General features: G+C 55.1%; 1 protein-coding gene across 1 annotated transcript; it reads right to left on the bottom strand.

Moving 5' to 3' along the window:
• Positions 1-85: 85 nt before the first annotated feature.
• E2F1 (E2F transcription factor 1) lies at positions 86-9264 on the bottom strand. The gene is made up of 7 exons (XM_037012959.2): positions 8851-9264; positions 4181-4271; positions 3609-3828; positions 2654-2806; positions 1853-1967; positions 1536-1758; positions 86-1409 (listed from the first exon to the last, which is right to left on the bottom strand). Exons 1-7 carry the CDS (start codon positions 9109-9111, stop codon positions 1162-1164), a joined length of 1311 nt encoding a protein of 436 aa, XP_036868854.1. The 5' UTR covers positions 9112-9264; the 3' UTR covers positions 86-1161.
• Between the last annotated feature and the right edge of the window lie 1478 nt (positions 9265-10742).

Here is a 10742-nt window from a genome sequence, read left to right as displayed (position 1 = left end):
AAGTAGAGAACAGGCATTTTTCCGGGCACGTTGACCTCTCCCACCCCATTTACTCCCAGTACATAGTCCCAAAACCTGGCCCAAACACCATCAAAATATTTATTAAAACCAAAGCAGGAGGGAACAGAGCTGTTAGAAAGGCAAATCAAAGTGCAGATTGGAGGGTGGGCAGAGCAAGAAGTAGGGTCGGTGGGAGGGGGCACTTCAAATGCCACAGGAGGCCCCATGGTCTGGGCTTAGACAGGCCCTTCACCCACCCCTCCAGCCCACCCTGACAGTGAAGGTTCCCCCACTCACCTTTCCCATCTCACATCCATCCTGGGGGCAGCTGGGGCCCTGCAGTGACCCCCTACGGAAGGACCACCCCGTCGATTCACCCATGGCTTTCAGTCAGTCAGTCAGTCAGTCTGTCTGTCTCCCTCCCTCACTTTCCCAATAAATAAACCGCTCAGGCCTCAGCTCCTTCAGAGTGGGGCAAAGAACAGCACAAGGACCCCTGACCTCGCTCAGGGGTATAGGAAGCTGGGGCATCAGGCCCACAACCTTCCTACCCTTTGCTGGTGCCCCATGCTTGCCAAAGAGGCCTTGATAAATAAATAACACTCCATTAAAGCTTCAATCAGAAAAACCTTTAAGACGACAGAGGTGCTCTCACTGTCCTGCAAACAAGCAGGCCAAGGCTCCACCACCTGGCCTGGTCAGCATGCAGGATTCTGGGGGCAGGTGGCCACCCTGGGCCTCATGAGGCCCCTGGAGCAAGGAGATCAAAAGTGCAGTTAGAGCCCCCACCACGCGCACACATGGACTCATGCACACACACGTGGACACACTGGGGCGTGTTTTCAGTGCACGCACAGATGTGTTCACCTTCATTCCCCGGAACATGCACACATACATGCTCACACACCACTCACGCTGTGTACACACATGTCGGGTGTTGGATGCACGTACATACACACCACAAAAAGAATCCTTCCCTTCCTGGCTTGCTCAGCCTCCTGGCAGTAGCTGAACTCCAGAGCAAGAAGCTTCTGGAGATAGGGGAGAGGGGTATAAATTAAACATTTCCAATTGAGCTAGGAGGATGGCCAGGGGCAGGGGGCTTCAGGACTGCAGAGACAGAGTGGTAATCTCAGGAGGCCCTGGTCCCCCTAAGCCCCATCAGAAATCCAGAGGGGTGAGGTCCCCAAAGTCACAGTCGAAGAGGTCTCTGATGCCCTCACCCTCCTCAAGGCCAAAGTGGTAGTCAAGGACCTCGTGGGGCGGGGACAGGCTGATGAACTCCTCAGGGAGGAGGCTGGGGAAGTCCTCCCGCACATGCTCCAGGAGCGAGTCGGCTGCCACCAGTGGGGACAGGCGGTCCTCATCCACAGGGACCCGCAGGCCACCCGTCCGGGAAAGCAGGGGTTCTGGGGAGATGGGGCAGCATCATAGGCCAGGGACACCGGGCAGAGAGAGCAGAAGGGGCTGTCCTGTCTGCCCACCCGCCTGCAAGAGGAGCCCTACCGCACCCCAGCTACCCACCCTTCACCCACCTTGCTCCAGGCTGAGCAGGGACTGGCTGGGATCCGTGGCAGGGGATGAGAGGGGAGATGATGGCGGTGGCACTGTGATGGCAGAGTCAGCTGCTCTGTCCTCCTCCCCAGAAGCTGCCCCCTGGGATGGGGTCTTCCCAGGGCTGACCCCGCCTGCACTTTCCTCAGGGCACAGGAAAACGTCGATGGGGCCTTGTTTGCTCTTAAGGGAGATCTGAAAGGTCTGGGTGGAGGCAGCAGGCAGGGTAAATGGAGGCTCAGCTGACCACAAGCCCAGCCCAGCCTGTCCTGGTCAAGCCTGGGGTCTCAGGTCTCACCTCTGAGGAGTCCACGGCTTGGAGCTGGGTCTCAGGAGGGGCCTTGATCACCATGACCATCTGCTCTGCAGGGTCTGCAATGCTACGAAGGTCCTGGCAGGTCACGTAGGCCAGGGTTGGTGAAGTCAAGGACATTACCTTTGACCTCTGGGAGCTGCTCACCCAGACATCTCATAAGGCAGAGCCCACACCTGCTTAGTCACTCTGTCTCTCCCTCCCTAACTCCTGGGCTCAGCACATAGTTGGTGCTCAAGCCTATCTCATTCCCTGAAGCTCCATTTCCACATTTGTACAATGAGACCATTCCACTCATCTAATCCCAAGGTAATGATGGCTGCCTGCAATTTCAGAACTTATTCTGACCCATGATCTTCATATCACTTAGTGGCTGTCACCAAAATTTATAATTTGGGCATTCACTAAAAAAGCCCAGCATATTTGAAAGTTTTTGTGAATGAAAGACAAATAAAAACTTTTACCTCTAACTGTGAAGCTACAACTATATCCTGAATCACTGTAGTAAATAAATGTTTGTTATTGCTGGTACTAGCTTTTCTTGTCTTAATCTGTATAATTTTGGAATTGGGATTATCTGTCCTTTTACAGATGAACTGAGGCTCAGGAAGGTTAGGTACTTTCACCATCAGCATTCAGTGAGTAAATGCTGAGCCAGGACTTGCATCCCAAACCAAAGTCCTCCCGAATTCAGGGCCAAGGACAGCCTCTCTAGTCCCACTTGAGAGGGGTCCCGCCCACCAGGCCTCCCCTCCACCGCTATCCTCCAGGCAAGCCCAAGGATATCGCTGACTGTCAGCATCCTCGGAAAGCAGCCTCAGCTGTGTGGTGCAAATATGGATCAGGTGGTCCAGCTGCCGCTCACTCTCCTGCAGTTGCTGGAGGTCCTGGGTCAGTCCTTCAAGCCGCCCACCAATCCCCACTGATGCGTGACTGCCTCTGGGGAGGCAAAACAGGAGTTAGCTTTGTCCCTCTGGCCCCTCTGCCCAGGAGCCCTGACCTTCAGCACCCAACCTGCTGCGGCCTCTGTTCTGTGAGACCCAGCTGAGACCTTGCTCCTTTCTGGGTCTGGCTCCTCAGCCAGGAAACAGTAGAGTACTACAGCTGGGCTTCCAGCCACACCGGCCCAGGTGCAGAGTCAGGCTCGAATGTGTGCAAACACCCACACATGCCTCATAGGTGGCTGGATGTGTAAATGATGGCACAGACGTGCCCTGGAATACTACACAGTTGTGTAAAGGGATGAGAATACATCAGTACAGTCTTGGCAGCATTTCTAAGATACGCTGTCAAGTGAAAAGAACAAAAAAAAATGGTGCAGAATGGAATGATCTGCCAAAAACTCAAAGGCAAAAACTGAGCAGAACAGGACAACTGGGAGAAGAATTAAGAATAATCAAATAGCTGTTAGACAATTTCATCAATGTCAACAGAAGCCAAAATAGTGGTCACCTGGTGGTATAAGGGGTGGACAACAAATGGGAAGGGGCACACAGGAACTTTCGGGGTGCTGGACATCTTTATCCTGATGCAGATGGCAGTTACGCAGGTGAAGAAAGATGTAAGGTAAGTGCGGTTTCCTGCTTCTACTAACTCAGGGTAGCCACCTCCCCTCTCTAAGCCTCAGTTTCCCCAACTATAAGATGGGGATGAAGGCAGCTAGAGTGGGTATTGCTATCAGCTCCTTCAGGCTGGCCTGGCCCCAGGCCTCTGCCCACCCTCCTGTTTGGTTGGTACCTACAGCCACTGGATGTGGTTCTTAGACTTCTTGGCAATGAGTTGGATGCCCTCGAGGACATTGGTGATGTCGTAGATGCGCCGTTTCTGCACCTTCAGCACCTCTGCTGCCCAGTTCAGGTCAACAACGCCATCAGCTGAGCGGCTCAGCAGCTCCAGAAAGCGTTTGGTGGTCAGATTCAGTGATGTCTCATAGCGTGACTTTTCCCCTGGGGATTTCACACCTGGGGAGGCAAGGCAGGGTCCCTCAGTACCACCCCCACCCCCAGCCAGGCTGGCCTCCTCAGCAATGCAGGGTAGGAGGATGGCAATGGGTGTGGGCAAATGGCTCCTTCTCCTTAGCGAGGCCAAACAGGGAAGCTGTTGTCTGCCAACCACAGTTTTCCTCATCCGGCCGGGGAACTCCCCATCCCCCAGGACCTAGGGAAGCCATGCCAGGCAGCCACTCCAGCTGCCCCTCAGCACGCCCAGAGTTCTGGCTCCGGCCCAGGCCTGACAGACCAGAGCTTAGTTTGCAAGCACACTCCCAACCTGGACTGGATCGGGGGCCTGCCTCAGCCTGAGCTCTGTAGGCACCTTTGCTTGGGTGGCGGCCTCGACCCCGGGCTGGCCTGCTGCTCTCGGCCAGGTACTGATGGTCAGTTTCCAGGTCCAGCCTCCGCTTCACCTGCAGCGAGAACAATGAGAGGATGCCCAGGAGAGTGAGGCCACAGGAGACCTGGCTGAGGGCTTGGTGCTCCTGGGCCGCCCCCTGCCTCAGTTTCTCTACCAGGATACCAAATGTGTGAGGGAAATCCTGGGGAACACAATCCTACCACATAGGCCAGAACACTCAGCTGGAGGGCAGAAGACCCAAGTGCAAGTTCCAGCTCCACCACCACCTCCCTGGGGGCCTGTGGTTTTAAAATCCATGTGCCATTTTTTGGACACTCCTTCAAAAGATGGAGCCCAGTTCTCCCCTCCCAGAATCATATATCTGGCAACTTGATTCTAATGAACAGAGCATGGCAGAAGTACTGGCATGTCACTTCTGAAGCTGGGCACAGACACACCGGAGCTTCCTCCTTGCCCTGTTAGATCACTCATGCTGGCGGGAGCCAGCTGCCATGCCATGCAGGCTGCAAGGAACCAAGGCCTCCCAAAGCAACATGGGTGAACTTCAAAGCAGCTGCTCCAAACTTTGTCATGCCTTCTTATGACTGTGGCCAGGGTCAACATTGGGCTGCAACCTCAGAAGAGACCCTGAGTCTCCCCTGAATTCCTACCCGCAGAAACTGTGTGATAATAAATGCTTGTTGTTTTAAGCTGTGAGGATACAAGTCACCTCCTCTCTCTGGTTCTACCTGTGAACATGGCAACAGCGGGTGCTCACCACGTGCTTTGCATTCATTAGTTCATTCCATCCTCTGGACTAGCAGCCCAATAATGGCCCCATTTTACAGATAAAGCAACTGAAGCCCAGAGAGGCCCAAGGTCACACGGCTCAGAAGTGGCAGAGCCAGGATTCCTGCCCAGAGACTCCTTTTAGTTACACACACTGGAGGTTGGAGACTGCACTGGAAGTCTCACAGGCATCACAAATGCACCCCGACTAAAACCAGACAAAGGTGCCTCACCCCCAGCCACAGGGATTCCCAAACTAGAACCTCCTTCAGCCAGGCCACTGCCATCATCCCATCTAGCTGCCAAGAAATCCCTCACCACAGCCACTACTCCGTCTCGTCCAGCCCACAGTCATATCCCCACTGGTCTCCTGCCTCCATCTGCCCCCTCCACTGTAGTACCCTTATCCTTCACATGAACTGCTCAGACATGTTTTTTCAAAACTTGTGCCTCCAAGCCTCAGCCCATCCTGGTCCCCTCCCAAGACTGCCCCCACCTTCCCCCCTACCACCCTTCACACCTCCTCCTCCACCTGTGGACAGGCACCTCACCCATCATTCAAGTCTTTCTGATCCTGCAACAGAGACTGAGCTTCTCCCTCTAAAAGACCTCAAACTCAGCCTTTCCCCATACTGTCTCTCACCACAAATATGTTTGTCTCACCCAGAAAACCAAGGGCACACACTGGGGCTGGGCATTAACAGACATTCACAGAATGAAGTTCCCCACAGGCTGATGGACTGCTCCCTCCGGCTCACACTCATGGCTTCCTGCAGGCGCCCCAGGGATAGAAGAGCTGATGTGCTGGACGCTTCCTGTGCACTGAGCACTGCCCAGTAACACTTTCACCTGCATTCGATCATCAAATCCTCCAATCAGACCTTGCAACAAGTGCTATGATGACCTCCATTTCCCAAGGAGCCTGCACCTCAGAGATCAGAGACAGTGAGAGATGGAGCCTGGATTTGAACCCTAATGGGCTGGCCCAGAGCCCCCCATATCCATGCATTTTGCCTTGCTAGAGCCTAGTCCAGAAGGCAGGGCCCCATATGCCAACCAGAATGTATCCCCTTCCCAGCCTTGCCCCTGGGGCCTGAACCTTAGCATGCTTCTGCAAACTGCACCCTTAACTTCTCCATGTTCCTGAGGCCCCTGCCCACCCTGAAGGCAGGTCAATGCCTCTCCCTAGATCCTGGCACAGGGACCTGCAAAGGCAGGGTGAAAACACACAGAACACTGGTGAAATGTGAGCAACTCAAAAACTCATCCATAGGAGAAGGGCCACAAAACCTGTGGTTCGTTCAGCCCCCGGAATACCACAGTTGTCAAGGACTGAGGCAAAATCTTCTCAAAGACAACAAAAACATTGTTATAAAGCAATGCATTTATATGATCCCTTTTTGGATTAAAAAGATCATGAAACCTTTTTTCTCTGGTTCACTTTCTATTACTACAGAGTCCATTTCAGGAGGAACTTCTGTATGGGGGAGGACAGTGGGGAAGTGTCTTATTGATAAAGTGTGGATAACACAGTTTGAACATAGAAATAAAGGAAAAACAATTTCTAAAACTTCAGAAAGAAAGCTATCATAATCACCTTAATAATTTAAAAAAAAACAGGCTTAGGAAAACAGAAGGAAAAATGGATGGGGCTGGGATCCTGCCCCCTTCAACTTTTGGGTCTCTTTTTTTTTTTTATAGCAAATGTGTATTATATTTAGTGTTTTTTAACAGCCATGACAGGGTAGAGGTGGACAGGATGGACCAGGGGGAATGGCTGAACTGCAAGAGCCTTGATGCTGGAGGTGCTCCATAAATGCTCACTGGTGCAGAAACATGAGCCTACAGCTTGTTTCAAGGACTGCTACAAGTGAATGCCAGTGCAGGTCAGTGGAGGCCACAGCTCATGTGGCCAGTGGCCACCCCAGGCACAAGTCAGGTGCTGTTGGAGGGCAAAAGCTGGGCCCACGTTTTTGGACTTCAGCTCCAGGATGGTGTTAGCCCCCAGGCCTGCCCACCAGCAGAAAAAGCCTACTAACCCTTATGTACTGAGGGCAGAAGCTCCTTACTTGCCTCTGTGTCCAGTACCTCCCAGGTATTGACAGAACTCAACAACTGTTGAATGGAATGCTCAGTCTCACTAAGGGTGCCCAGGCCACCACTGCGGATGAGGTGAAGGGTATTTCATTGGTACAGTCCCTCTGAGCCTAGAGCTCAGCTCCCTGAAGGCAGGACCTACAGCCCTAGCTACTGTCAGCTATATGGAAGATACTACTTGTCCAGGTTCTAACACCTGCAGGGACAGGCCAATAGGGCATAGGAGACAAGCCACGTGTCTCAGCCCTGGTAAAATCCACCTATCCCCCACTTATTAGGAGGAAGGGCCCCAGGCTTCTTTCAACCTCTAGTAGCATCTCCAGGAGGCAAGGCATCCCAACAGTTAACCACTCAGGAAATCTGGACTGGTTCCCACCATTCACTAGCTGAATGACTGAGAAGGTTCTAGCATCTCTAGGCCTCAGCTTCCCTACCTATAAAAGGGGAAGATTGTTGAGGGTTAAATGGGACTTAATTGGGTAAAGTGCTTGGCACAGAGCCTGATACATAAAAGTCGCAAAACAATGGTGGCTGCCATTGTTATTATTATTAGCATCTCAGTGATTTTCGGAAGGAAGGCATTACTGGGCATGGGGCCAAGGGGGTTGGGGAGCCTTGCCGGGATGTCTCAGGGACCAGCTGCCACCCAGACCCCCGTAAGCAGTTGGGCAGCTTCTATCTCCTTCCACCTCCTTGCCATGTACTCTCCCACTTGCTCTAAGTCCCCCTGCTAAGCCATCCTCACCCGTGGGTTATACCAAGCTGGTCCCCAACACCATTCTGAAGCCCACAGGGCCAAGCTCCAGGCTTCCACACCCTTCTCTCCCTGTAATTCAGCCACCTCCTCTGCCGCGCTCCCCCATGTCTGAACTGGTCTTGAAAGTCTTTCTGCTCCGGGAGCATTTTATTTAGTGCTAGTAAGTTTACTCTCTCCTGGTACTGGGGGCCTCCTCTCCAGCTCCCAGGCCGAGCCCACCCAGTACTTCCATGGGGGCCCAGGGGTCTGCCTGCCTGATTAATGAGGTTCCATGGCAACCAGGGCCTGGAAGGGTGGAGGGTGGCAGATGGAAGGACAGGCAGAGGGAGGGGATCAGCAGCTGGCCCAGCCACCCTGCCCCTGCAGAGAAGGCCTCCCAGCCAGGAGGCCTGTCCCCAGAGGCCCAGGCCTGCACCTGGCAGTTGAGCATCGAGGCAGGAAGGAGGGTCCCCTCAACAGCTCTTCAAATGGTGTAGCCCCAGGATGCCCCCCTTCACTTCCCGAAGCAGTCGAGCCCACTACACAGCCACAGTTCTGGTCTGAAGCCACAAGGCCTCAGTTCAATTCCCAGTCCCACCACTTGTAGCCGTGTGACCAGGGGCAAGTCACTTCCCCTCTCTGGGCCTCAGTTCAGATGGGCAGTGACAACACCGGGCTCCCTGCACTGTTGGGAGTTTTAGCTGGTTTGAAGTCCGCCAGAGATTTGGCATGCAGGCAACACCAACTGTATACATAAGGGCCATTATTATCACTGAGTCTGTCCATCCAGCAACTCCGGTGAGGAAGCGGAGGCCCAGAGCACAGAGGAGCAAATAGGGACTGGCCCGAGGTCACCCCGCACCCTGGGGCGGGGCCCGGAGGCCCAACCCAGGCTCGGCACCGCCCAGCCCGGGCGCCTCAGTACACCCCTCCCCCGCCCCCGCTGCCTCCGGGCCAAAAACTGCGCCCCGCTCGGGTCTGCGCGGGGGTCCAAACAGAGCACTCGGCCCAGTGCCCCTGATGTCCGTACCGGCGGGCGGCCGAGCGCGGGGCGCGGCGCGCTGGGTGTGGGCCGGGGCGCCTGCGGCGTGGCGAAGAGCAGCAGGTCGGGGTCGCGGGGGCCGGCAGCGGGCGCCGCGGGACCGACAGGGGCCGGCGGGGCGCTAGAGTCCTGCGCCGTGGAGATGATGACGATCTGCGAGGAGTCGAGCAGCTGTAGCGCGCCGGCCCCAAGCAGGGCCTCCAGCGCCGGCGCGCACGGGCCGCCCGCGGGGCCCCCGGCCACGGCCATGACGCTCACGGGCCGCGCGGCCCGGGTGGCAGGCGGCGGCGGCGGCGCGGGCCCATGGCGGCAGGCCGCGGCGAGGGCTTGATCCCGCTCCGGGTCCCGCTCCGCCCCCGGCCGCCGCTGCCTGCAAAGTCCCGGCCACTTTTACGCGCCAAATCCTTTTTGCCGCGAAAGAGCCACGAGCCGCCGAGCGCTGCCACCATTGGCTGTCCGGGATGTGACGGAGGCTACGGCGACGGCGTCCATTGGCTGCAGCGCGCCGGTCCGGCGGTGGAGGGCGGAACGGGGCGGAGGCGCTGCCAATCGCGCAGCCGGGCGCGCGCAGGCTTTGTCGGGGCGGAGCCAGGCTCATTTGCACTCCCCGCCCCCAGCCGGGATAGTCCCTGTCCGAGGCGTGGTGGCCCGGCTCCCGCCCCGACACACCCCATCCTGCTGATTCCTCTGGAAACCTTTAGGACGGAGCTCCCACCGCCAGCAGGCCCCACGTGACCCCCAGACGCCGTCACACACCTGTAGTCCCCACATCTTCAGCCCAGCGCTCTGGAAACTGCTCTTCTTTTCTGGGTTCTCAGGGCCCACCTCCAAGCGCCAGCCACATCTCCCTTCAACTTGCCCCAGCAATGCTTTTCACTTTAAAATCCTGCGCTCCCCTACCCGTCTCACCCTGAGCCTAGGCAGAAAGGGGCTGCCAGGAAAATGAGGAGAGACATCTGGCCAAGTCCCCTTTTAGCTGGAATCTCTTTAATAGCCAATGCACAGCTTCTGTTGAACTCATTCATTCACTCAGTCGTTCCACAAATGTTTTGTGACCCTGCTCTGTGTTCCACTCTTAGTTCAGACCTTGAGCTCACAAATCTAGTGAAAAGGGGAGGAGGGGAAAGAGGTATGTTTACAACATGATGATGAATTTCCACCATTAAAGTAACTCTATGTTAGACTTCACAAAGGGAGGAGATGAGGGAACTGAGCATGAAAATGCATCATCTGAAGGCCCTGGAACCTCTCCATCAGCCATTTCTCATTGCTCAGATCAGCTGATTTGGCCAATATTGTCCTCCTCTGTGCCAGGCCTTGTGCCAGCACTGAGGGCAGAGATGTGAAAGACTTGATAATTTCTATGAATTTCCCTGCCATCTGGTGGGGATGACTAAAAAAAAAAAAAAAAATTTTTTTCTTTTTTTTTTTTAGCTAAGACACAGCAAGAATCAAATCCGTAGGCCCAGTATAAACATCACTTCCTCCAGGGAGCCCCCTGGAGTTGTAGTTACTTGCTTCCTCCATTGCCCAATGCTGCCTCTGCTCAGCACTGATCACGCACTCGGTTTCTCCTTCTGCCTGCCCTACCAGACTGGGAGCTCCAATAGGTCCTCCTCCCAGCACTGACCCTGCCCACAGCAGGTGCTGAGAAGGGTTATGCAAGACACAAGGCTGATGCCAAGGCTTCTTAGAATGCAACAAGGAGGCCCTGGTTCTCCAAGAGCAGTCCTTGGGCCCCTGACTCCAGAATCACCCAGGCACCTGTTCACTATGGGCCCACCCCAGCCTTGCCAATTTAGAATCCCTAAGTGCCCAGGAATCTGCATTTTCACAAGCAACACTCCCCCCTCCCAGTTCCAGGTGATTTTCATGCATGT

Source organism: Manis javanica, chromosome 5 (assembly GCF_040802235.1).
Source record: "Manis javanica isolate MJ-LG chromosome 5, MJ_LKY, whole genome shotgun sequence".
Lineage (NCBI taxonomy): Eukaryota > Metazoa > Chordata > Mammalia > Pholidota > Manidae > Manis > Manis javanica.
This window is presented reverse-complemented; position numbering and strand designations above follow the sequence as displayed.